At 46.2% G+C, this 27737-nt stretch overlaps 1 protein-coding gene across 1 annotated transcript; it reads left to right on the top strand.

Annotated features, from left to right (window-relative positions):
- The first annotated feature begins 13741 nt into the window (after window positions 1–13741).
- LOC125514866 (mitochondrial phosphate carrier protein 3, mitochondrial-like) lies at window positions 13742–17558 on the top strand. The gene is made up of 6 exons (XM_048680234.1): window positions 13742–14186; window positions 15292–15653; window positions 15746–15789; window positions 16675–16889; window positions 16988–17112; window positions 17197–17558. The coding sequence occupies exons 1-6, from the start codon at window positions 13860–13862 to the stop codon at window positions 17258–17260; spliced, it is 1137 nt and encodes a 378-aa protein (XP_048536191.1). The 5' UTR covers window positions 13742–13859; the 3' UTR covers window positions 17261–17558.
- Window positions 17559–27737: the final 10179 nt, after the last annotated feature.

Genomic DNA, 27737 nt, shown 5'->3' on the forward strand with positions numbered 1-27737 from the left:
GCTTCATTGGTGAATGCAGAATAATGGTTAGGACCAAAGAGATCCATGTGAAGCAATTCAAATGGACGAGTGGTAGTCATGATAGTCTTCGCGGGATACTTGGCCTTGGCCATCTTTCTAGCTTCACAGGCACCGCATAGGTGATCCTTGAGGAATTTGACATTCTCAATGCCAATGACATGCTTCTTCTTCACGAGCGTGTGCAAGTTCCTCATGCCAGCATGACCGAGTCGTTGATGCCATAGCCAGCCTTCTGAAGCTTTTGCAAGTAAACATATCACAGGTTGTGGTCCTGTAGAGAAATCAACAATATACAGATCTCCTCTCCTAAAGCCTTCGAAGACTTTGGAATGGTCAGCTTCCATGGTCACAGCACAACATACTTGCCAAAGATAACAGCCATATCAAGATCACAAAGCATTGAGACTGACATGAGGTTGAATCCTAAGGACTCGACAAGCATGACTTTGTCCATGTGTCGATCCTTTGAGATCGCAACCTTTCCTAGACCCAATACCTTACTTTTTCCTTTGTTAGCATAGGTGATATGCTTCAAATGCGATGGAGATAAGGGAGCGTCCATCAACAGATTCTTGTCACCAGTCATGTGATTTGTACATCCACTATCGAGGACCCACTCAGTGGCTTTGGGTTGATCATCCTGCAGATGAATTAGTGCAGCTTACAAACTCATATACTTCATTAGTGAAGAATATGACGTCAAATTCATCAGATCAATTTCATCAAGCAAGAGAACAGATAAAACAGTATGAGGATGTGAGAAATTAAAATTCATTTCTTCATGATTAGCTTGTGTCCTTTCAAGCATTTTCAGGCCTCCAGCCAATTCTTCAGATGTTTAAGTTCGTCTGGAGACCTGACCCTGCATAAGAGATTAGTTCTTTTTCTTCACCACCCACATTTGGAGGGGTGGCAAAGAGTTCATCATTCTGCGAGTTCCATAAGAGAAAGGTGGCATAGATGCCAATCCACTCCGTTTCACATAATAGAGGTTAGGGTAAGCATATGAATAAGCAGAGAAATTCTTCGAGGACTTATGAACATAATGATTTGAAGAATAATGCACATATTCATAGCCCTTGGTTCTTCCCTGCGAAACAGAAGTGTTAGCATGATGATGTTCATATGAGGACTTTGATCCATGTGAGGAATTTGGTCCATATGAAGAATTGGATCTGGGGTTCCTGTTCTTCACAGGTGGTGTCATGATGACATTCACCTGAAGACTTTCAAGGCACCTTTTGGGAACCCAAATTTTCTTCATAAGGGAACCGTTCCTGCAGTTATGTAACACCCCCGGAATCATGCTACAGTAACCTCACCCTAATATGCCTTGTCAGCATGTTTTATTAAGCCAATTTGCCATTTAATAAAAATCAAACAATAATTCAAATTTGAATTGCAAGTCAACTTATTATTTCTTGAAACGATAAAACTAAAATGTTCGCACTATTCTATAAATTCACTTGTTCAGTTTTCATGATTGAAACCACATCATTTGACTTAATAAATAATCCCTAGTAAATTATGAAGTGGGCCAACAACATCATAATGGACCATTTAAATACCAACGTGTTTTTTAAACATTACAAAATGGCCTCAAGAGTTATGTGCCATTCTAGAATAATGTGCTTGACTTATGTGCCAAGTTCAACTATAGAAAAAATCATTTGCTACATAAACTAAAGGCAAAATAGTGGTAGAACAAATAATAAGACAGAAAAGAATAAAACAAAAGGGCACTTATATGTGCAATTGTAGCCTACTGGTACAGTGGTTGGCCCAGCCCACCATGGGCCTTTCCCCTTCTCCTGTACAGCAAAGGAGGTAGAGGCCATGGCGTGGCAACCATCCAACGGCGCCATGGCCGGATGGGCACCACGTAGCCTCCCCCGGCCTATAAAGGTGTCCACCTAAACCCTAGCCCCTGTCTCAAACATTGCCCCCTCGATCCCCATCGATCCCCTTCCCCTCTGGACCGAATCGAGCTCATGAGATCATGCGGTGACTGCTGCCCCGTCGTCGTTGTCACGGCCACTGGCATCTCTGGCGTGTGGGAGGATGTCCAGGAGCTCCACCGCGCTCGACTTCATCGATCCCGGGCGCCGCATCAAGCCGGGGCACTGTGTTGCCGCGCCATCATCTTCTTCTCCATCCACGCCCGCGAGCAGGAGCCGGAAGCCCCTCTATCGGTGTCAAAACCGGCGGATCTCGGGTAGGGGGTCCCGAACTATGCGTCTAGGCGGATGGTAACATGAGACGGGGGACACGATGTTTTTACCCAGGTTCGGGCCCTCTCAGTGGAGGTAAAACCCTACTCCTGCTTGATTGATCTTGATGATATGAGTATTACAAGAGTTGATCTACCACGAGATCAGAGAGGCTAAACCCTAGAAGCTAGCCTATGGTATGATTGTTGTTGTTGTTGGTCCTACGGACTAAACCTCCGGTTTATATAGACATCGGAGGGGGCTAGGGTTACACAGAGTCGGTTACAAGGAAGGAGATCTACATATCCGTACTGCCATGCTTGCCTTCCACGCCAAGGAGAGTCCCATCCGGACACGGGACGAAGTCTTCAATCTTGTATCTTCATAGTCCAACAGTCCGGCCAAAGGATATAGTTCGGCTGTCCAGATACCCCCTAATCCAGGACTCCCTCAGTAGCCCCTGAACCAGGCTTCAATGACGATGAGTCCGGCGCGCAGATTGTCTTCGGCATTGCAAGGCGGGTTCCTCCTCCGAATACTTCATAGAAGATTTTGAACACGAGGATCGTGTCCGGCTCTGCAAAACAAGTTCCACATACCACCGTAGAGAGAATAATATTTCCAAAAATCTAATATGCTGATGTACCCTGTAGTGTGACATCACACCACAGCCAGGTCTTTATTCGAATCATTTTTCATAACCCATCTCAGCGTATTTCACGAGGCGGTTTCCTTGGCACGTCTTGTCAAAGCAGAGATCGTGTCCTCTTTATTACCGGATTCTCATCAATAGGATGTGGGTAACCCAACTATGCTTATTGGTAGGACTCCTAGATCTTAGGCAAGTCCCAAACGGCCACGAGGAGGACGCTTGATATTCACCCTCTTTATAAAGGGGACAAGGCTTTTTCTTTTTTTTCCTCTCGTGCTCAATCAAATCCTTCCCTCGCCTCGAGTTCTAACACCCAAAGCTCAGGTCAGGCGCTTCGGACCTTCAATCATGTCCGGATCCAGCCTTCAAGGCCAGTGGATGCCTTCCTCCGTTATAGAGGAGGACATCAAGAAGTTGAGGGAGGCCAGATATCTGACCGCCGAAATTTCGCATAGGCTGCCCACCCAAGGGCAGGTCGTCCCTACTCCCAAACCCAACAAGAGCGTCGTGTTCGTCTCCCACTTCCTCCGAGGACTAGGCCTCGCTCTGGATCCCTTTGGTAGGGGTCTTATGTTCTACTATGGGCTAGATTTTCATGATCTGGCCCCGGATTCCCTTCTTCACATTTCATCATTTATTTCGTATGTGAGGCCTTCCTCCGCATTACCCCTCACTTCGGCCTGTGGCTCAAGACCTTCGATGTGAAGCCGAAGATGATCGAGGGGCAGCACGCAGCGTGCGGAGGTGCTTTAATAAGAAAAATCGCTGACGCTCCATGGCCTGAGGGTAACTTCCGTGAGGTGTCCGGATTGTGAGAGTGGTTCTACATCACAGCTCCCTAAAGTGCCAAGTGGGTAGCTGCTCCCACCTTTCGCTCAGGCCCCCCACCACAACTGATGTCATGGATCAGCAGGGGGCTGAGCTGGGGTCCAGCCAAGGACGTGCCAATACTGCAAAGCTGTATCCGAGATCTCTTTGAGAGAGATTTTAGTCTGGTCATGGTAGTGCAAGTTATGCTAGTTCGTCGAATCCAGCCTTGCAAGCGCCGGCCCCTTCGCATGTGGGAATTCAACCCGGAAGGACTGCGTGCTATTCAACACTTCCTCGGCATGACGCCCGAGGATATGTACAAATTGTTCTTCGGACCACAAATAATGTGTTCGGACATCACTGAGGATGCAGGTCTGAGCTGCAATCGCCCGGATACCCAAGTAAGTAGCCCCGCATCCGAACACATTGTCCGTTTATTTATCGCAATGTTGCCCTAAAAAAGCCGCTCTTTGACCAGGATTGGATAGCGAAAGCAAAGTTGATCAGGTGTCCAGCCCCCCTCCCTGAGACATCACCAAATCCCGTGCTAACCAAGATGCTGGAGATCGCGCCTTATCAAACGCCCTCAGGAGAAGATATAGGGGGAAAAGGAGGCTAGCGCCTCCGCGAAGGAGGTTAGCCGGGGAGGAGGGACTGAAACTTCCTCTCCCCAGGGAAGGAAGAGGACCGCCTCCGAGGACTCAGAGACAATGGTCTCCAAACGAGGGAAGAAATCTTCGCCAGAGGGTCCTGCCCTGGGGGCTACCCCGGCCGCACTACGCCCTCAAGGGGATCAGCCCTCCACCGAGCTGTAAGTAAAAGGGTATTTAATAATGAAAATATCTCGTCTTACTTCTGAGGAAAATAACTGAAGCATTTATCTTGCAGTTCGGATCTTAGCCCTTCTCAGCAGAGCTCGTCTTCAGGGGATCTTCTTCCAAAGATGATGGAGAGCGAAACGCCTCCCCCTGCCATACTGTATCATGAGGCGGGCGACCCCGAGGTGTCGTCGCGGAGGGTTTCTCCTGATCTGGCAAGGCCAGAAGGTAATCCTATGGCCACCCGAAGTCCTTAGTATCCGGCTCTTGAAGAGAGCAATCGAAAGAGTCCGGCACCGTCTGATGTGCGGTCGGACGTACTGAGGGATCTGCTAGAGCAAGCGGCTATCTCAGAAGAGCACCGCACATTGATGGGTACGGTGATTGAAAGGATTTCGTCCGCCGAAAGCGGGCTGCATGAAGCCTTTATGAGTCTACTGACGGGTTTTGAGGTACGCGAAATGATGTACATTTTTGACAGTACCGCACATTTTTAGATGTGCCCTGTGTAGATAGTAGCCCCTGAGACTTTGGTTGTCGTCGAAAACGGCGGCAAACAGAGGATCATAGTCCCAGGTAATAACCAGACCACCTTTATGTGCAGGTGATTGAAGCTCCGGTGGCTAGCCGGACTGATGGGTTTGCCGAACTAAAGCGGCAACTGGATGCGGCAGATGCCGACATCGTGCTTGTTAACAAGTGGCTTGAAGAGGCATAGGGTGAGTGATTTTTCTGGTGATTGTCACATAATAAGAGCAGCATGATGCCAGTATCTTTAATATGTTGTGACTGCAGATGGAGCTGCCACCGTGGAGACCCTTCGGGCGGAGCTTGCCCGAGCCAAGGAGCAAGCAAGGAGTAGTAATGCGGCCGCTTTATGGGCGGCCCAAGAGTTAAGGGCCGAACAGGCTGCGCATTGCGAGAGCAAAGAAAAAATTGCCAAGATGGCTGTAGAGTTAAAAGATGCTGCTGACCGTTACCAGCTTCTTGAAGAAGAAAACCGGGCGAAGGAGACGGACCTGGAGAAGGCCCGGGTGGCTGCCAAGGAAGCCCGCTCCAAAATTAGAGCGACGAAGGAGGAGCTGCATCAAGCTGCGGATATTGTATCTGGGAAGCCCTTCTTGTTGCGGACTAAGTTCAGGGATCCGAAGTATGCACCTCTGGACCGGCTATGGAGTTCTGCGGACGCATATCTGGACTTAGCGGTGAGTGCTGCCGATGCGGCCGAATACTTCCGAGATCAAAAAGATCGCGAAGTGGAAAAACTGTTTTGGTCACAGTTTCATGCTCCAGCCCGTCTGCTGCTGTTGAATGAGCAAATGGCCGAGTGGGCCGAGCTCCATAGATTATCCGGACTTGCCATGAGGTCCATTGTGGATCATCTGTGGCCGAGAGGGCCAAGGCCGAATAGCTACTTTAGCTTAGTGCAACAATTCCTTGGTGTTGTGCCACACATCGATGTTGTAAAGAGGTCGGCGTGCATAGAAGGCTCGCGGATGGCCCTTGCCCGTGTCAAAACATACTGGGCGGAGATGGATGCCACCACTGTTGCGGCGCAGGGTTCGGCCATAGGCCGAGTGGCTGTCGAGCACTACTTTGAAGAAGTTCTTGAAGGCGCTCGTTCGATAGAGGCTCAGTGCTCGAAGATATTATGTTTTAGTGACATGTATTCCCATTGTAAAAACAATGTTTTATTGAGTTTATCAAGGTTGTATTTATACTTTTGCCCGAAAGTACTATGATGCCTCCTGTGCGGCCGTGTATGTATATATGTATATAACCTGAAAGATGGCAGTCGTCGGCTTCAGCCCCCATGCATATAATGTGGGGGTGTTCGCAGAAGACGCATGTTCGCACTTGATCCAACGTCTTGGTCCATTAAGGAGGTGATAGCGCAGCGAACTAGGCAATCGGACTATAATGCTTTAACACTTTCACTTAGCCAGAGGAGTTTGACAGTGGGGCTACTATATAGCCCCTGGTGGCTCCGCGCTCATCCGAATTCGGGGCGCGTACATGCCTGGCCGAGAAACGGCCCTTTGTCAAGGCGGAGGAATCCCGAAGATTCCGCTAGGTCATCGAGTGGTTGACCAGTCTCACGCTATATCATGACAGTCAGTTTTCGGCTTTCTCTGCTGAGGTGCTCTTCTGGATGAACCAGGGCACAATCGCAGTAGTTCTCCTGGTGCCGCCTTAGCCGATAGAGCGGAACGTAAGGCAGCAAAACACAGGAGCCGGGCAAACCCAACATTTGACCAAAGACATGATTCGGAGATGATGCATATAAGGCCAAACTCGCAACGCCGAACACTCCCTAAGGTATTCGGTCTTTATGATGTAAACTGGACTAAACAGTGCCCTTTGTAATAAGCCCCTGGTGTCCAGGTACATGCAATGTTCTGACGTGGACACATGCCAATACGTCAGCATCCTTCTCAATTGTACTGAGAATCCAGGGGATGTGTATCAACAAGAGATAGTAAAAAGGGTTTACACAGGGTCTTAATCTAAAAAGAATCCTTGGAACGGGTCCCTGCTGCACGTCTGCGCCTGTGTCTCCATTGTGTCATATCCTGGACGGATGTAGCACGATGGTCATCTGTAAAAGAGAGGAACTTAGTTGAAAAGTTGTCGTGCAAAAGGTAGGTTATACTAAATAAACCATATACAGTTCAAGATGAGTAAAGTTGAGCCTAATTGTCACTTGTTTAGACGCGTTGAGCCCCTTGTATTGTTATAGGGGTATAGCCATCAAACCTGTATCAATTATATATAGCTGCACCGGACTCGTCTAACCGTGTCCGTGGTCTTAACGACCTGTCAGATGCTCTAGTTGGTGAGGCCGTTTAGTGTGCGGCCGCCAAGGCAGCCGCACGGTCTTCCGCGCGCAAGGAGCGCTCAATATTTCCGTCTACTGTAATGACGCCACGTGGACCGGGCATCTTAAGCATGAGAGAAGCGTAATGCGGTATTGCGTTAAAGCGAGCAAAAGCGTCGCGTCCGAGTAGTGCTTGATATCCACTTTGGAACGGAGCGATGTGGAAAGTTAACTTTTCGCTGCGGAAGTTATCGGGAGAGCCGAATATAATCTCTAGTAGCAGGGAGCCCGTGCAATGGGCTTCTGGGCCTGGCGTTACTCCTTTAAAGGTAGTATTGCTATGGCTGATTTTTGTTGGGTCTATCCCCATTTTGCGGACTGTGTCCTGATATATCAGGTTTAAACTACTGCCGCCGTCCATCAGGACTCGTGTGAAGTGGTATCTGTCAATTATCGGGTCTAACACCAAGGCAGCCCGTCCTGCATGCCGGATACTTGCCGAGTAATCCCGATGGTCAAAGGTGATCGATTTGGACGACCAGTGGCAGAACTTCGCAGTGATAGGCCCTGGGGCATGTGTCTCTAGGAGTGCCGCTTTGTTTCTCCCCTTTATCACGTGTAACACATTTACTGTTTTGACTTCTGATGGGAATTTCTTCTGTTCCCCAGTGCTTTGCTTGCGAGGCTCGTCCTCGTCTTCGCTTGGTGTATCATGTCCCTTGTGTTCGGCGTTAAGTTTGTTGGACTGCTTGAAGACCCAACATTCTTTGTGGGTATGATTTGCAGGTTTATCGGGGGTGTTGTGGATCTGACATAGTTTGTCCAGAATCTTGTTCAGACTGGACAGTTCGTCTCTGTTGCCTTTGGAGGGCACTTTTGCTGACCTGGCTGAGAGCTTCTGAATCCGGCGTTTACCGCAGTGCTCTTCGGGCTGTCTTCTTTATTCCGGTGCTTGTTTTTGCTGCGTCGTGACTTCCCGTTTCCGTCCCTGACTTCGGATGTACTTGGGTCGCTGGTGCTGCATTGGGCTAACCAGCTGTCCTCGCCCGCGCAAAAGCGGGTCATGAGGCTTGTTAATGCTGCCATTGTTCTCGGCTTTTCTTGGTCAAGGTGTATGGCAAGCCATTCATCTCGAACGCTGTGCTTGAAAGCTGCTAAGGCTTCGGCGTCCAGACAGTCGACTATTTGGTTCTTTTTAGTGAGAAACCTGTTCCAAAGCTTTCGGGCTGACTCTCCGGGCTGTTGAGTTATATTACTTAAATCGTCTGCATCTGGTGGTCGGACATAGGTCCCTTGAAAATTTGCTCGAAAAGCGTCCTCGAGCTCTTCCTAGCTTCCAATGGAGTTTTCAGGGAGGCTTTTAAGCCAGTGCCGAGCTGGCCCTTTGAGCTTGAGGGGTAAGTACTTGATGGCATGGAGATCGTCTCCTCGAGCCATGTGGATATGGAGGATGTAGTCCTCAATCCAGACCCCAGGGTCTATCGTTCCGTCGTACGCCTCTATGTTTACGGGTCTGAATCCCTCTGGAAATTCATGGTCCATCACCTCATCGGTGAAACATAGGGGGTGTGCGGCACCCCTGTATTTGGGTGTGCCGTGGTATTCAGATTTTTGTTGTGTTGCATTGCGTGCTGGAGCGCGCTTTCTTGGCCCGTAGATGGATCTGGTTGCGCCATCCTTTTGATGCGAGCCCTCACGTGGATCGCATACTGGCTTGTGTGCGGCGTCGTTTGCCGCTCTATGTGGGCCACGAGGTCGTCTATCCGACCAGGTGGCTGTTTTGTTTTTTGATTGCGGGGGATCTAAGGCCTCCTCATCGAATTCAGGTAGCAGCTTTCGCTTCGGGTAGCTCTTTGTGTGGCGAATACTGCCGTACTTTGCTGCAGTGTTGAGTACTTCACTCCATCTAATTCTAAGTGTGTCTTGTGCAACCCTGAGCCTTTGCTTCTGCTTTTTCAGACTCCTCGCAGTGGCAACAAGTCTTTGATGGGTATTCTGTTGCTCCGGGTGCCTGTCCGGTGTGATGTCATCCGGACTGTTATCTTCACCGGAGTCGGGTTGTTCGGTTTGATTCTCTGTGTTGCCGTGGTCGGACGGTGGTTCAATTCCGTGTTTGTCGTCCGCTGGCTCACCCTGCTCTATCACTGGGTCTATATGATCGTTGTTTCTGCCGAGGCGGGATTTGGAGCGGCGCTTACGCCGCCGCCTTGACTGCTTCTCGACGGAACGATCCTTCGTTGCGTCCTTCCGTTCCTCGTCGTCGTTTTCTTTGGGTGTGTCCACCATGTATATATCATATGATGAAGTGGGCGTCCAGTGCCCTGTGGGCAGTGGCTCCTGTTCATCTCCTGCATCGCCGTCCATACCGTCGATGTCTTCGGAGTCTAAGTCGAGCATGTCGGTCAAATCGTCGACAGTGGCTACTAAGTGGGTGGTGGGTGGGCGGCGAATTTCTTCGTCATCCGCATCCCAATCCTGCCGGACATAGTTCGGCCAGGACTCTCCTGACAAGGAGAGAGGCCTTAATGAGTTCAGTATGTCGCCGAAAGGCGAGTGCTGAAAGATATCCGCGGAGGTGAACTCCATGATCGGAGCCCAGCTGGGTTCGATAGGCACGGGCGCAGGCGGTTCGGAGTCCGTGGCCGGGGAATAATCCGGTAGTTCAGCGTCACGGCTCCCGTGAAGGGTAAGGTCGGTATTTGGCTCGATCGTCATTGAAGATGCGGCCTCCATGGCGGGGTCTATTCACCCATCCTTGGATGGCGCAACTGGTTCCGAATTGAGGGTCGGAGCAGTCGCCGATGCGATCTCCCGAACACTGTCCGATGGTAGAGCTAAATCATGCTCATCGTGACCGTGCGGCGCACTCGGCAAGGACTCGAATCCGTCGAAGATCAAGTCTTCGTGGATGTCAGCCGTGTGGTTTATGCTTCCAAACCTGACCCGGTGGCCAGGGGTGTAACTCTCAATCTGCTCTAGATGGCCAAGCAAGTTGGCCCGCAGTGCGGAGCCACCGGATACAAAGATCTGTCCGAGGAGAAAAGTCTCACCCCGGACTGCATCGCTATCGATGATTGAAGGAGCCATCCAGCCTAACGATGATGACACAGAGGAACTCTCAATGAAAGCACCAATGTCGGTGTCAAAACCGGCGGATCTCGGGTAGGGAGTCCCGAACTGTGCGTCTAGGCGGATGGTAACAGGAGACGGGGGACACGATGTTTTTACCCAGGTTCGGATCCTCTCGATGGAGGTAAAACCCTACTCCTGCTTGATTGATCTTGATGATATGAGTATTACAAGAGTTTATCTACCACGATATCGAAGAGGCTAAACCCTAGAAGCTAGCCTATGATATGATTGTTGTTGTTGTTGGTCCTACGGACTAAACCCTCCGGTTTATATAGACACCAGAGGGGGCTAGGGTTACACAGAGTCGGTTACAAGGAAGGATATCTACATATCCGTACTGCCAAGCTTGCCTTCCACGCCAAGGAGAGTCCCATCCGGACACGGGACGAAGTCTTCAATCTTGTATCTTCATAGTCCAACAGTCCGGGCAAAGGATATAGTCCGGCTGTCCGGATACCCCCTAATCCAAGACTCCCTCACCCTCCATCATCGGGACGACCTTCTTCTTCCTCCTCGGATCACCGCCGCCTCGCCAACGACTCCGGCAGCCGCGTGTCTTCCCCGGGCCGTCTCAGCAACGTTGGTGAGCTCACACTCCTCCTCTTCCTCTAGTCGAGCTCGCCGGCGCCCCGTAGCTAACTCCGTCGCGTGGCCGTGCTCCGGCCACCGCCATGGCTGTGAGCACCAAGCTTCCAAGCCACTACGGCCTCGCCCGTCCGCCATAGCGCGCTCATGGAGCCCCGTAGCTGCTACCCCGCTGCTCATCTTGCGTGCTTGCGCCGTGCTTCTCCGCTTCCGCTTAGTCCCGAATGCCCGCGTCACCGCCGTTGTCGCTAGCCCAACTCTGGCCACCCCCCACACCCACTAGCACCTCTCCCCGACACGCGTCGTCGTCCTCTCCCTGTAGCCGCTCTCGGCTGACCAAATGGTCGTCGGAGCCGCGAGTCCGGCGAGCCCCGTCGCCTCTGTACACCACCGCAACGGCTGCCGCTGCCACCAAGGCCCTTCGCTGCAACCGCCGCAGCTACCTCTGCGCGCTGCCGCGCTCCACTGCTACCTCCGCTGCTGCTGCCCGTCGTGCCTGGCCGCGCCCGCCTCCGACTGCCGCTGCTCTGCTGCTCCGTTGGCTGCTGCTCGCTGCAGCACTGCTACTCTGCCTGTATTGCTAAGCTACAGTAACTTTCAGTCACTGTAGCGCTAGCTAGCTTTACTGTTATTATGCTGACTGGCCCTCTGTACAGCCCCTAAACGACAACTAAACAAATGTTAGCATGAATAAAAGTTATATGGACAGAAAGTATACATGACAAACTCCATTTTATCCCATTGGACCAAATACTTTTGATGATTAAATTAAATCCTACAAAAATCACAAAATGACATCTTATGTTAATAACTCCTAGCCTACTAACTTGTGTGTGCTGTGTGTGTCGCGCACGTGGCCGGAGTAGTGGCCGGCCCTTGCTTAGATTAGTACTACTAGGTATTAATTAATGGCTAGAATAGTCTATGTACAGATGACATGTGACCCCTTTTATTTAAAAGCTTTATTAATAGTTTGTGCCAATGACAAGTAGGGCCCAATGCACTGTTCAATGGTTGACTAGTAAAGGTGTTGACTGAGTCAACCCAACTCCTTGACCTCACATGTCATTGAGCGTGACTAGTCCCTGCTGAGTTTTAAAAAAACATTTCATCATTATTTAAAACAACATTAGCAAAGGCCTACTTGAATCTGTCACCATGATGGTAATAAACTACGCCTAGCCATTTGGCTCTTGTTTGATATTCCGTCCATCACTGTATAAAAATCCACTTCATAGTGTATCAAGTCAAAATTGTTTTACGTTTGACCAAGTTTGCAGGAAAAAAATTAGTATACGAAAGGAATATCATGATATCAATCATGAAATATGTCTTCGTAAGATTATTAATAGGATATTGTATATGTTGATAATTTTTTTCTCTACAAACTTGGTTGAACTAAAAACAGTTTGACTTAAGACCGAACTAGGTGACCTTGTATGAATTGTCAGCTGGTAGGTGGCGCCAGCGTTCTTGAGGCCCGAAGGGCGTTGTGACATAGCATAAGCGTATGTATGGCGTGACGAAGAAAGTCGCCTCCTGGTGGAACTCCTTCAATCACCTGGGTCCGTGCAGGGGGATAGGTCCTTGGGGGCACACCTTGTTAATGTCGGTGTAGTCAACACACACGCGCCGAGTCTTGTTCGTCTTCGGCACCATGACGTGGTTGGCAAACTAGTTAGGGTGTGAAACATCTTGCATGAAGTCGGCCGCTAGAAGTTTTGCTATTTCTGCCCCCCATAGCCCTGCAGTACAGTTCAATGAATTGCTTGACCGGACAGACTCTTTTTCTAATGTTACAAGGGAGTGCTCGGCGAGACACTAGAGATGTCAGACGGTTGTCATGCGAAGATATTCCAGATACTACTGGGGGGAATTAACGAGCATGCCTTTCGGACCGTTAACTAGATGGTGCCTACACAAAAGCTCATCTATCTTGCAACATAATAAAGTCATTGAAAATAAAACCACGTCTTGAGACGGCCGAAACACCATCTCGCGCTCTGCGTTTGGTGAAGCAGCCCTTGGCCCCGGCTTGAGGTGGTTTCATCCCGGGGCCAGGCGGCCGGCCCCAACAGACAAGCAACGCTCTCCCCCTTTCGCTGGAAGTTGCTTTCATTTGACTTGTGCTTTTTCTGGAAGTAAATTAATAATACTCCCATCTACAGTACCTCTGCATGTGCCGGCCTTGAAGGAGAGACCGCAAATAAGGTGCACCGACACGGGAGAACAAGCTCGCCGTGGACGCTGGACATGGCCACACGGCCCACGCAGGGGCCCATCCACTCCGGCGGCTCGTCCCCCTCCGTCGACCACATGTGCGGGCGGGCGGGCGGGCGGAACAATGCCGCGCCCCTCCCCCTCGGAATATTCAGCTGCATATTCCGCGACGGCGACCCGCGCCGCGATTAGCAAGGCGTAATTCCACATTTACGACCCCAGAAAGCGGCCACGACTCTTTTTCCGGGCAAGCAGCAACGACTCCGGCCAGACCAAAAACACCCAAAGCTTTTCTCACTTCCCATTTTTTCTCTCTTCGAAAAAAAGAACGCGTACCATCCACGCCCCAGACGCCAGGCACCAACCAACCACACTGGACACTGCCGCCGGGCCCCGCAGCCAGCGAGCCCACCACCAATACCCTAATAATCAACAAGTTGGGGACGCGCAGCGCCTCCATATATTCGGGCCTCGCCGCACCCCCGTCAAATCCACGCGAACATCGCCACGCCAAGGGAGAGGAGAGCTCGGAAAGCATCGCCAGCGCCGCAGCCCCCCGCGAATCCGCGCCCGGATCTCCCGGCCCGGCGGCGATGGCGCTCTCCGACCTCTCCCGCGACTCGCTCCTCCCCAGCTTCCTCTACTCCCCGCGCTCCTTCGCCGCCGCCGCCTCCCCGCGCTTCCCCTCCTCCCCGTCGCCCTACCAGGCGCCCGCCTCGCCCGCCGCGGCCCCGGCTGCTGGCCTCGTCGGCGCTGGCGGGGTCGGGGGCGGCAGGCCCTTCTCGATCCGCGCGCCCAACGAGAAGATAGAGATGTACTCTCCCGCCTTCTACGCCGCCTGCACCGCCGGGGGGATCGCCAGCTGCGGGCTCACCCACATGGCCGTCACCCCGCTCGACCTCGTCAAGTGCAACATGCAGGTGAGGGCCTAGATCTGTGCTCCCACGCGCGTCTCGGGTTCAGTTCTCCAAGGATTCGGCGTAGATCTGGTCGGTAGGTTCGATGCGGATGCGGATTTCGATCTCCGTCATCTAGGCAGGCATTTCGCGATCTGGATGCATGAATCTGGCCAGTTTCCGTGTCTCCGAGCGTGTAGTTTGGTGCTGGCAAGGATTTATGTCTTGTTCTGTTCTCCCGTATGCTTTATGTTGGCGCAGATGTGCTTGCTGTGCTTTGTTAGGAACTGGTGACTACTAGTACGCGCTTGCAGTTGAGTGGACCGCAGTTCCAGTAGATGCATTTCATTGCTTGCTAAGCACAGATTAGCCCAGTTAATGTCAAGTCTATTATGTGCTTTTCTCATCGGAGTGGTACAAATTATGTTGATGAATATGTAATTCTTAGGCTTTTACTTGGTACAGTATTGTAGTAGTACAAATTATGTTGATGAATGTGCAATTCTTAGGCTTTTACTAAGATCAGTATAAAATCAGGTCTGTGCTAGTGTTAGCTCTTATGCCATTCAGGCGTGAGTTAATTTCAAGTCTATGCGTGAATGAGATGTGACTAACCTGTGATCACTTTACCTGTACTTCATGCTTTATGTTTCTAGAGTGAGGTGACTCAGGTGAAGGAAACTGCCCCAGTGTGTAATGTTGTTCCTTTAGAGTGAACCGCTCAGTCATGGAAATTCAGTCCCAACTGTAGGGCAGCAGGCCATTATCAATTTGTGTTCAGCTGCCTAAACAAGTCACATCTGACTAAAGTTCAGCAAATTGATCATCTAATGTTGTTTATTTTTTTCAGTATTGTTGATCAATCTTAATGCTTATCCATCTTGTATTGAAGACCGTTGATTCGTTTCTTTTTAATTTCATATATTCCAGCTAGCATTGTAATTGAAGTACCATCTACTCTGATTTGTGATTACTGTTTGAGGTTGTTAAGATTCATATGGACATTATGATTTGTGATTACTGTTTGAGGTATTAGGACTCTATGGACATTTTAAGCTGCAACTTGTGAAGTGTCGATAGGTTTCAAGTAAGTATTTTGGACCTAACACATTCCTATCAATTGTTCCAGATTGACCCGGCGAAATACAAGAGCATCTCATCTGGATTTGGTGTTCTGTTAAAGGAGCAAGGAGCTAGGGGATTCTTCAGGGGATGGGTGCCTACCTTGCTTGGTTACAGTGCTCAGGGGGCTTGCAAGTTTGGGTTCTACGAGTTCTTTAAGAAGACCTACTCAGATATGGCTGGGCCTGAGAATGCTGTGAAGTACAAGACCCTGATTTACCTTGCAGGGTCAGCTTCTGCTGAGGTAATTGCTGATATCGCTCTGTGCCCCTTTGAAGCTGTCAAGGTCCGTGTGCAGACACAGCCTGGATTTGCTCGTGGGTTGAGTGATGGGCTTCCCAAGTTCATCAAAGCTGAGGGTGCTGCTGGGTAAGTAAATCTGCCAGCCAACTTAAAAACTTAATGATTTTCTTTTCTTACCCTGATCCTATGCCCTAACTTTTATTTGTTAATAATGCCAGGCTCTACAAGGGCATTGTTCCGCTCTGGGGTCGCCAGATTCCTTGTAAGTGCTGTCTCTTACCATTCTGTTATACTCTTTTAATATGAATAGTCACTCCTATGATTGTTTCACAAATGTGGCCTGCTTTGGTACCACCAAATGCTCAAAAGCTGGTCTCCTGTTTCATCTGATTGGCACTGTTGTGTTTTCTTTGATATGCCAATTGGTGATGTTTTGTAGAGTAACTTTCTCTTCTCCTGTATGAGCATTCTTCTATCCTATTGATGGCCAACCATGCTGATGCTATTCTATATTCGTTTTACCATTTCTATTTGTTGCTTAGCTTTTGGGCATATTATTCATTGACTCCTTAGAGTCATTCACTCCACAGTTGTGATGGTAGTTTTTAGCTGAAACTCCGAAATTCACTTCTCTCGCAAAAAAATAAATATGGACATTACTGTATGCCTGTATCTAGTCTGATATCTACTGAACTTGACAACTTTTGTCTATTGTAAATTGGTTATGGCAGAACATTTTGAATCCACATGTCTGTTATATGTTTGCCAATTTTGTTTGGATATTATGTTCATAAATGACAAGAAAGGGAATTCCCATCAATCTCAATTCCATACCTCATAACATGATGATGTTTGTGTTCCCCTCTCGTAAGGGGTTATGCTTGGTTACAGTTTGTCTGAAGTCTGGAAGTTTACGCAGACTAATGTTAGCTGATGCAGATTGCAAGTGTCTACTTCCACTTCTAGGATTGGCCAATGTTAATTGAATATGACATAATGTTTGAATTTTATTAGTTGTAGCCTTCTAGTTATCACATGTCATCTAGATAGAATTTGATAGATGCTGAATGTATAATGCTTTGAACTTCTGTTGCTGTTCATATGTTATGGTGTACTCATCCATTGAATATTTCCATGCTTTATTCAGACACCATGATGAAGTTTGCTTCCTTTGAGACCATTGTTGAGCTTATCTACAAACACGCTGTACCTGTTCCCAAGGCCGAGTGCAGCAAGTCTTCCCAGTTGGGTATCAGCTTTGCTGGTGGCTACATTGCTGGTGTCTTCTGTGCTATTGTTTCTCACCCGGCTGACAACCTGGTCTCTTTCCTCAACAATGCCAAGGGTGCTACAGTGGGTGATGTAAGCATGTTTCTATCTAGTTTATCTTTTAGATTTTCTATCCTCTTCTTAACTACTGGACTATTTGCTGACTTCATGTTATTATTAAACCTTCGTAGGCTGTTAAGAAGATTGGCATGTTGGGCCTTTTCACCAGAGGACTTCCCCTTCGCATCGTCATGATCGGTACTCTTACCGGTGCTCAGTGGGGAATCTATGACGCCTTCAAGGTCATGGTGGGACTGTAAGTATCTCATCCTCTATGCAAATTCATCTGGTAAACAGCTTCTGAGGAAGTAGTAACAATTGGTAATCCATTTTCTTCCAGCCCGACCACCGGCGGTGCTCCACCAGTTGCTCCGGTAGAGGAAGCAGCGAAAGCCATCGCTTGATTGATTTTTCCTACTACGACGATGACGATGTATTCCGGGATGATGGGGTATTGGTGGATGGGGACTGTATCAATTACTTGAGTTTAGCACCCGAAATCTTTTGTTATTGTAGCAGATGGTTATTGTGTCATCATTTTGATGAGAGGAACTCATTAAGCAGGCGAAATAGGCCTTTTTTTGTCCCCGGGAAGTTTGATGCTTGACATAATAAGTTTTAGGACAGCAAGGCTGTTAGAGCGCAGGTTTTGCCATCACCTGTACTGAGGAATTCCCATATTATACTCCTGTTTACCTCCAATTCTATGCTGTTGATATCGTGGCATGTTCGTTTCTGAACGGGTAGAACGTTTATTGTTTTACTAGTAGTAGTAGTTATCTTCTCTTCGTGCTTGCAAAATCATTCCTTGGTCTTCTGAGATAAGTCATGCAGTACTATTGTTTTGTTCGGGCAAACAGGTCAGACAGAGTATTAGGCTGGTTGTAATAGGCAGTATCATCATGTACTATTCCCTCTGTTCCTAAATATTTGTCTTTTTAGACATTTTAAACGGACTACCACACGGATGCATGTAGACATATTTTTGAGTGTAGATTTACTCATTTTGCTCTGTATGTAATCACTTGTTTAAATATCTAGGAAGACAATTATTTAGGAACGAAGGGAGTACATCCCTAATGCATAGTATCATAAGTTGGTATCATACTCCCTCCTTTTCGGTTTATAAGGCTTAATTTAAAATTTTCACCAACCAAGATAGATGATGAGTGATGAAATATTTTTTGTAGTTTGCAAAAGCACTCAATTAATGCTTTTGTTTTTCTCAAAATATTATGTTTACAAATGCATTAATCGTAATGCATGCATACATTGGTCAGTTTTCTCTTAATACTTGCATGCAATGATTTAATACACCTTGAAGTCTAAACATGTGATAGGAAACAACCAAATTGAGTTTTATAAAATGAAAAAACTAAAATTTTGAGATAAGCCCTATAAACCGGAAAGGAGGGAGTAGAGACATTTATTGCCATGCATGACATAAAGTAGCAAATCATTTAATATGTGACGGTATCATAATATGATACTCAAACCTCTCTTTCTTCATTTATTTCTATGCCACCTCATCAAACTTGCTTAGTTGGCATGCATGATACTACTTATGATACTCTCATTACGAGCAGCCTTATCGACAGGTGGTACACGTCAACAGTTATTGCTGTTTGTGTAATGATGCCTTTAGGAAGACACGCCAGCTGATTTTAAATTCATATCTGATTATCAGGTCTTTCTACCAGGTTATATTGCCAACATACTAATCTCACAAGCAATTCTGGAAGTCTTGTTTGAAAGTATGATTATCTTTAGCTTTAGGGCCCAGGATTCATAATAACTCAAAAACAGAGGAAAAAATATACATAGAAATATTATAGCCTTGCATGTGCATTATAGAGGGATTGGTGGAAACGCATTAACTTACACAATTTTTTTTTGTGGGGGTTCAAAAGGAGTTCTATTCTTCCATCGTGAGGCAACATTTTCTCTATACATAGGAATTGAAAAAACAAAGGAATACTAATGCTGTTAAACAACATTTTTAATTTCCGGACCACCTGTTTTTTGGGACTGATCCGAACGATCCTAGTGGCGTCCGATCTACATCTAGCGGCCATGGATCGTCCTGTGCATTGATCTAGATGAAGAAAATTGCGACCACGAACCCAAGTCGCTAGCGCGAGCACAGGATACTGACCAACTCGGCTAGGTAGGTCTTTTTGTGCAGCTATGTTTTTTTTTTGCCTCCTTTGTCTCAGTTTTCTTGCTCCCCTGGTCTCTACATTGTCTCAATTTTTCTGCCCCCCCCCCCCCACCTCTGCCTTGTATTTCTCTCAGCATATAGGTCAAAAAAGATTATTCGTTTAGAGGAGAAAAAAGAGGTGTAACATGGGAATTCAAACACATCACCTCGTTGTATAGGATCAACCAACCCCGATAACCAAATCAATCTATTTAAGCTGGTTTTTCTACTGTATCAGAATCTAATTTTCTTTCTTTCTTTTCATTGGGTTTCCCGGAGTTTCATCGGTGTTTTAGTTCATGTGATGGAAGTAGGCATCTTCACGAACACCCCTAAGAGTGGTGTAGGCGATTTTGGTGGTGGGACCAATGAAGCCTTTACATGAGATGCAGCCAAAGACCTGATAATTTACGGTTTTGAATGAGTAACTTTTGTATAAATAACATGATAATTTTACACATCACAGAATTGATAAATTAGGCACAAATATTGTGGTAACTTTGACTTGGAGAAAAATGTTGAAATATGTTTCGTTAACTTTTGAAATACCATGGTAATATACGAACCACGGACTTGATAAATTACGTACAAACACCGATGTAGCACTGACCAGGAAAGAACAAGTTGTTAAAAAAACATAATCCAGTAACTTAAGCATAAAATAACACGGTAATATATGAACCACGTACTTGATAACTTACGTACGAACACCGGCTAACTTGCTCGGGAAAAAATAGTTGATGAAAAATATACCCCGGTAACTTATGTATAAATAGCATGGTAAGTACGAAGCGCAGACTTGATAACTTACGCGTAAACACCGTGGTAAGTTTGACCAGGGAAAAAGTTGTTGAAAAACATAACCCTGGTAACTAGCATGGTAATATAGCCCCTCAGAACTTTGCTGATAACCCACGCACAAACACCGTAATAGTTTTTGCCCCGGGAAAAAGATGCTGAAAACAAAACTCCCGATAACTTCTTTGTAAAGAGCATGGTAATTCATGCATCACATCCTTGGCCGAGTAATCATTGCTGGCCCATTAACTGGTGGGCAAAGAAAGGTCGATTATTTGGCCCATAACCCCTCCCAGCCCGCTCATGCTCCTAAATAGTTAGGGTTTGGCCCTCTTCCCGCCCCCTCCCGCTCCTCTCATCCCCTCCCGACCTAGATCGCGTGGCCAGGTTCACGTTGGCGCTTCGTCCCTTCCCTTCCTCCCCTATGTGTCGCCGCTTCATGTGCTCCCTCTATGCGCTGCTACTTCGCCTCCTCCTTTGCGACCTGCCACCACCCTCTACGTGTCGCCGTCGCGCGGCCGCCGTCTCCCGGAGTTGTGGTCCAGGCGTAAATTAGCAAAAAAATGTTGATGTATACATGTTTGTTGATGATTGTTGTCATATACATGTGCATGATCTATTGAGAAAATAAAACGGTGCCATTTGCTTCATATGTGCAATGTAGAATTTTTATAGCATTCAAGGAGTAGAGCATTTTGGAGACCGAGCTCCATGGAGCCATTTATTTTAAAAAATTCAAAATTCACAAATTTCGGTTTAAAAAATTCTGAAAAAATTAGACATGTATGCAAGGATGTAAAGTGTATGTGTGAAATTTTTTAGGATGAAATACCTTGAATTGCAAGCTTCACAAAAAAAATCATAGACTTTAAAGATGAACAGTACATATGCTAAAAAGCCTCAGATTTGTCTTTTTTGTGTAGCTCACATTTTATTGTATTTCGAACTAAAAATTTGCACACGTGTACATTATATATCTAGGTATATGTGTATTTATTTTCAGATTTTTCTGAAACTAAAAAGTTTGAATTTTGAAGTTTTCAAATAAAGGCCTCCATGGAGCTCGGTCTCCGTTTGGCATTTTCATATTGTCTCTATACAAAAATTGTGCCTACTGAGTTTAAAATTCCATCGATTAACAGTCGACCGATTAGTCCAGTTAACAGGCCGATTTACCGATTAATCTCCATTCCCAAGCTGAGCGAGCAGCTACCAGTTAACATTTCCTCAGCATTGATTATGCGTATGTATGAGCGTCCATGTCCGTACTGCCTTCAAAAAGGGAACTTTGACTGGGGGCGGGGAGGGGGCGAAATTGTTGAAAAACATACCTGATAACTTATGGGTAAATTATGATATGCATGAACAACGAACCTGATAAGTTACATATAAATACCATGATAACTTTGACGGATGAAAAAAGTTGTTGAAACATATGTCGGTAACTTTAGTGAACACCATGATCAGAGTGGTAACTTTTGAACCAAAAAAAGTCATAGGAACATATCAACATGATATCTAGTTTTGAAGATATGTCAAAACGGGTTTTGAATCGAACCAATGGTTTGAGCTACAAAATATTTTGAATATTCAAATAGGAAAGAATGTTTGATGACATCATGAAATCCGTCTTTTCCTACATGCATGTAATTAGTTACTCTAATAAGGAAGGAATGTCACACATATTTATGAGAAAGTAGAATAAGGTGAAGGCATACTCGTCTGGTTATGTTCCTAATTTCCGAATGATCGAACGTTATCACAGTTCAAAGTTAAAACATATGCAAAGGTGTACATAAATTGAGTGAATTGTAATGTCTCCTTGTTTTTTTCCTATGAAACTCAAACCAAAGGATGTTACCATAGTGAAATTTCCGGCTTAGATCGGCTGGACTTTGGTAGCCTGACTTTTGCCTCTGTCAACTGTCAGATGAAGAACGAACAATCTAGATTCACACATTTCATTTAATCTGATTTCACATGTTTCACACAACAATCTTGCTAAGTCTTAGACTGAGACTTGGTTATGTCTCAGTCGGTGCTATATTTGTAAGATCAAACCTTCGTATTCATGCAAAATTTTCTTTTTAGATTTTTTTTCTTTCTTTCTTACATGATACGTCATTTGACCGAGACTTAGTTACATCTCTGTCGACTGGGATCTAGCCACACCCTTCACATTATTAGTGTTGGTGTATAAATAATGTAATTAGAGGACTTCGTAGGGTCTAAAATGTAAAGTGTACAAACAAAATATAATTCAGAACAGAGAGACTGGATCGGTGAGGAACGCTCCAGAATTCCCCCAAATCCTCTTCGTGCCATCTCCAGTCCCTAGCCCAAATCTTACAAATCTCACATGATTTTCATCATGGCATCAGGGCAGGTTAATCTGATGTGATTTTGATCTTGGTGGCGGCTGATTGAGGCGCTGTGTCGCCGTGATTTCTGGCTGTGGGTGTTGGTTGCTGCGCACCCATCTCCGTCGTACGCCGGCGGCCGCTGTTCTCTCGAAGCTGCGGAAGGAGCGCCGCGGCCGGCTTACTGTTGCCTGCCGCATCGCCGACCACCGTCTGGTGCGGCTGCGCTGGATGTTGTATGCTTGGGCTGGTCCATCAGGAAATTACTTGGTGATGCTGCGTCGCCCATGTCCAAGCAGTAAGCTAGCTTGCTAGGTGTCCGATTGATTGCAAGGCTAGCTGATTGATAGTGGTGCGTGCATTTGGTGCTTCTCCTGGTCTAGTCCCGTGAGATTTGGTCAGGCGTGCATACAAGTACAGTTCACTTTTCTTTGTCACTGCATTTGGTCATATGTGTGAGAAGAAAATAGTGTGTGCGCCTTCTTGTGGACAATTATGATTAGTGCCGCTGGAAAGCTCGTATTGCTGGGTGTCCGGATTAAAATACTCTGCTCGTGCCTATGTGCATTTGAGAGCAACTCGTAGAAGTACATCTACTTGCCATCAACATTTTGTACTAGTGTACTGTTGCTAGCGGAGTGCTGCAAAATCAAGTCCTGTGTGACTAGCTCCTGGTTGGGTTGTAGTGAGTCATGGCAGATCCAACCAAGGAGAAATCAGGGGATTCTAGTGTGGATAAGTTGTATGAGATTTTAAGCAAAGTATTTGAGCAGCAACAGCAACAACTCAAAGTGGTTCCTGAAGCAATCAAGTATGCACTTGAGCCTAATCCAGTAAAGTTGGCTGGACCGAGCAATTACATCGGCTAGGCGCGTCATGCCCAGTTAATTCTGAGTTCTCATGGCTATGAAGAATTGCTTAGTGCTGATGAAGAGAAACTGAAAAGTGACACTAGCACAAAACAGATTAATGATAGAGTGTTGGTCTGGTTATTAGGAAGCATGGAACCACCTATTCGAGAACAAGTTGAGACTATGACTACTATATTTGAAGTGTGGAAAGCTTTGGAGAAGCAATTTTCAGGAAAGTCAAATAAGATGCAGGCTACTCGCATCATGCATGAGTTGACTAACTTGAAGCAAGGCTCGAAATCAGTGACTGAGTATGCAGGTGAGATGAAGAGATTGTACAGGAAGTTGCATTATTACCACCCTTTTGAGCCTGTTGATAAGAATGACATGACTGTTCACCATACCTGGTTTGAACCGTTTGTGGGCAAGCTCTTCCTTGATGGCCTAAATCAGGAGTTTGATCTCCGTCGTCAGCTTATATTCTCCAAGACTGAATGGCTAAGCCTTGACGATATCATTTCCAGTGTGATTGAGGAGGAGACTCGTCTTGCTCAACCCAAGGAGCATGGTCAAGAAAAATCAGATGCACGTGCAGCCCTATCCATACAAGCTCGTCGTGCTCCTAAGTCCTTTGGTAAACTAGATAAAAGCAAACTTTTTTGCAACCATTGCAAAAGGCCTGGACACACAAAGGATGCATGTTTTGAGCTGCATGGCTATCCAACTTGGTGGGAAAAAGGAAAGTCTCAGCCAGGGGGAGGTCAGGGAGCTCATAAAAGACAAGCTAACCTCACTACATCCAAGGGGGGCTACCGGTGGTAGATGTGCGAGCTCTTGAGGATTTCACCTCCAAGCTTAGACTCTCAGAAGACTTGTCTTCCTCCCAGGATTCCTCTACAGTTGAATCTAGTTTCCATGCTACTTCACACAAAGGTATGACACCTCACCAGGCCCACAATGTTACAACACAATCAAAATCTTGGATTATTGATACAGGAGCTACAAACCACATGACATGAGCTTCAAATATATTCACTTCCTATACACCTTGTTCAGGTAAGGACAAGGTACGTGTAGCTGATGGATCCATGGCACCTATCACAGGACGTGGATCTGTTAGGTGCACCAAGACATTGTCCTTATCTCCTGTCTTGCATGTTCCTAATTTTCCGGTCAACCTCTTGTCAGTTAGCTCTATTACTAAATCTCTCAATTGTAGAGGTTGGTTTGATCCTACTTGTTGTGCTTTTCAGGAGCTAGGGACAAGGAGACTATTGGGGACTGGGACTGTGCATGATGGACTCTACTATCTTGATGAAGGAAGTGATGAAGTTGCTTTTGCGTTATGCTTGTCTCCTAGTCAAGAACTACTACTATACCATCGCAGGCTTGGGCATCTCTCTTTTGCTGCACTGTTTCGTATTTACCCCTCTCTTTTCAAATTGTGTCCTAGGGAGATCCTTGTATGTGATGCTTGTGAATTGGCTAAACATACAAGGGGTTCATATCCTAGTATAGGATTAAGAAGCGGCAAACCATTTGAAATGATTCACTTAGATGTTTGGGGACCCTGTGAGGTTCGTTCAATTTCTGGGCATCGATGGTTTGTAACTTTTATCGATTGCTTTAGTCGCTACACTTGGCTTTATCTCCTGAAGCATAAGAGTGATGTGTGCTCGGTTTTTAAGGATTTATGTGCTCTTATTAAAAATCAACATGGGGCAACTATTAAAATCTTACGGTCAGACAATGGTACGGAATATATTAACCAGGAGTTTGGACAGTTCCTTGCCTCAAACGGCATTGAACATCAAACTACATGTGTTAACACTCCAGAACAAAATGGTGTTGCAGAGCGTAAAAATAGACATTTGCTTGAGGTTGCACGCTCACTTATGTTTACCATGAACGTGCCTAAATGTCTTTGGGGGGAGGCAATAAAAACTGCAACATACTTGATAAACCGTATGCCTCTTCGGGTTCTTGGCCTTAAGACCCCTGCTGAGTGTCTTCTTAAATCTAATGATTTTGTAGTTCCTCCAAAGGTCTTTGGGTGTGTTTGCTTTGTGCATGATTATAGGAACTCTGTTGGAAAATTAGATCCTCAAATGTGTTTTCATGGGTTATTCTCCTTCTCAAAAGGGTTACCGGTGTTGGTGTCCTTCGGAGCGCCGGTTTTTTGTGAGCATGGATGTGACATTCTGTGAACATGAATCATATTATGGCTCAACCAATGACACTGGCATTGCCTTATCCCCATCTGAAGTGCAGCAGGAAGGGGAGAGTGGTACTAAAGGATCTCCATTAATCCCTATTCATGTTTCCACTTCAGATGGTTTACCCACTTTAGATGATGTTCGAAATCAGGGGGAGGAGACAAATAGCGATGGGTGTAATAATGGTTCTGATCATGGAGACATACAAGATGCATCAGGAGACTCTTCACTTCCTTCACAAGATGGTGAGCTTGACATGCATGAGGACCCAGGTACTAACAATAACCTCTCTAGTCATGTTGCTCCTATTAGCACCATCAGGCAAAGTGATAATCAATTATCTATCCTTGCTCCTGAAAATGATCTACCTATTGCTATGAGGAAACCTACAAGAAATCGAAACATTCCTGGACACCTCAAAGATTATAAACATGATATAGCTAATTTCATTTCCTATGAATATTGCACTCCACCCTTCAAAAGCTTTATTGCCTCTTTAGACTCTGTTTCCATACCATCAAACTGGAAAATAGCTATAGAGGACCCAAACTGGAAGGGAGCAATGCTTGATGAGATGAAAGCCTTGGAGAAGAATGAGACTTGGGAGCTTGTGGATCTACCACCAGGTAAGCAACCAGTAGGATGTAAGTGGGTATTCACTATTAAACACACCCCTGAGGGAAAGGTGGATAGGTATAAAGCCCGGCTCGTGGCAAAAGGCTACACACAAACATATGGAATCGATTATGAAGAGACCTTTGCACCTGTGGCGAAGATGAATTCAGTAAGGACACTTATATCATGTGCTGCAAACCTTGATTGGGATATTTACCAGATGGATGTGAAGAATGATTTCCTTCATGGTGATCTCCAAGAAGAAGTATACATGCATATACCGCCTGGATTTGAGTCAAGTAAAACTGTTGGAAAGGTATTGCACCTACATCGTTCTTTATATGGCTTAAAGCAATCACCACGTGCTTGGTTTGATCGGTTTAGACATGCCATGCTAAAAAGGGGTTATTTTCAAAGTAATGCTGACCATACACTATTTTATAAGCATATTAATGGCAAGGTTGCAATCTTGATAGTGTATGTCGATGACATTGTGATTACTGGAGATGATTCCAAGGAAGTTGCAGAGCTGAAGTATCATCTTGCACATGAGTTTGAAGTGAAGGACTTGGGACAATTAAGATATTTTCTTGGTATAGAGGTCTCACGAGGGTCGAAGGGTATTTTTCTCTCACAACGAAAATATATCTTGGATCTGCTCAAGGAAACTGGTATGCTTGGTTGTCGACCTGCTGCTACACCTATTGAGCAAAATCATCGGTTATGTAGTGATGTTGGGACACCAGTGGATCGAGAGCGCTACCAGAGACTAGTTGGAAAGTTAATATATTTATCTCATACCCGTCCAGATATTGCCTTTGCTGTGAGTATAGTTAGCCAATACATGCATGACCCAAAATCAACTCATATGGAGGCTGTAAATAAGATCCTACGGTATCTTAAAGGGTGCCCAGGAAAAGGCCTCTTATATACCAAACAAGGGGACTTGCAAGTTGAGTGTTATACCGATGCTGATTGGGCTGGTTCCCTAGATGATAGGCGCTCAGCATCTGGTTACTGTGCATTTGTTGGTGGAAACCTAGTTTCATGGCGAAGTAAAAAGCAAAGTGTGGTGGCTCGGTCTACCGCAGAAGCTGAGTTTAGATCTATGGCTCATGGCATATGTGAGTTATTATGGTTGCAGATCCTCCTAGCAGAGCTGCGGTTGTACAAGTACAAACCTCTGATGTTGTACTCTGACAACAAAGCTGCCATTGATATTGCAAATAACCCTGTTCAGCATGACCGAACCAAGCACATAGAGATTGATCGTCATTTCATCAAGGAGAAGCTCGATAGAGGGATAATTTGCCTACCATATGTAACTTCAGCCAGTCAAGTAGCAGATATACTTACAAAAGGACTCCCGGAAAAAACTTTTTTCATGTTTTGTACCAAGATGGGTATGTACGACATATTCTCCCCATCTTAAGGGGGAGTGTTGGTGTATAAATAATGTAATTAGAGGACTTCGTTGGGTTTAAAATGTAAAGTGTATAAACAAAATATAACTCAGAACAGAGAGACTGGATCGGTGAGGAACGATTCAGAATTCCCCCAAATCCTCTTCGTGCCATCTCCAATCCCTAGCCCAAATCTTACAAATCCCACATGATCTTCATCAATTAGGCATGCTCTTATTTTCAATGTGTTTTAACCGTCACATGATCTTATTTTCTATTGCTAAATCCACACAAATGCCCTTTGTTTCGGTCGTTATGCGCTCTTGTTTCCACGGGAGAATCAGAATCAAACACTACGTAGTTTGATCTCCCCCCAGACCGGAATCATGAGAAGCCACAAGTATTTTATAATGTGTCTGGCCAGCACAAGATGACGCC

The sequence above is a fragment of the Triticum urartu genome, chromosome 6, assembly GCF_003073215.2.
Source record: "Triticum urartu cultivar G1812 chromosome 6, Tu2.1, whole genome shotgun sequence".
Taxonomy (NCBI): Eukaryota; Viridiplantae; Streptophyta; class Magnoliopsida; order Poales; family Poaceae; genus Triticum; species Triticum urartu.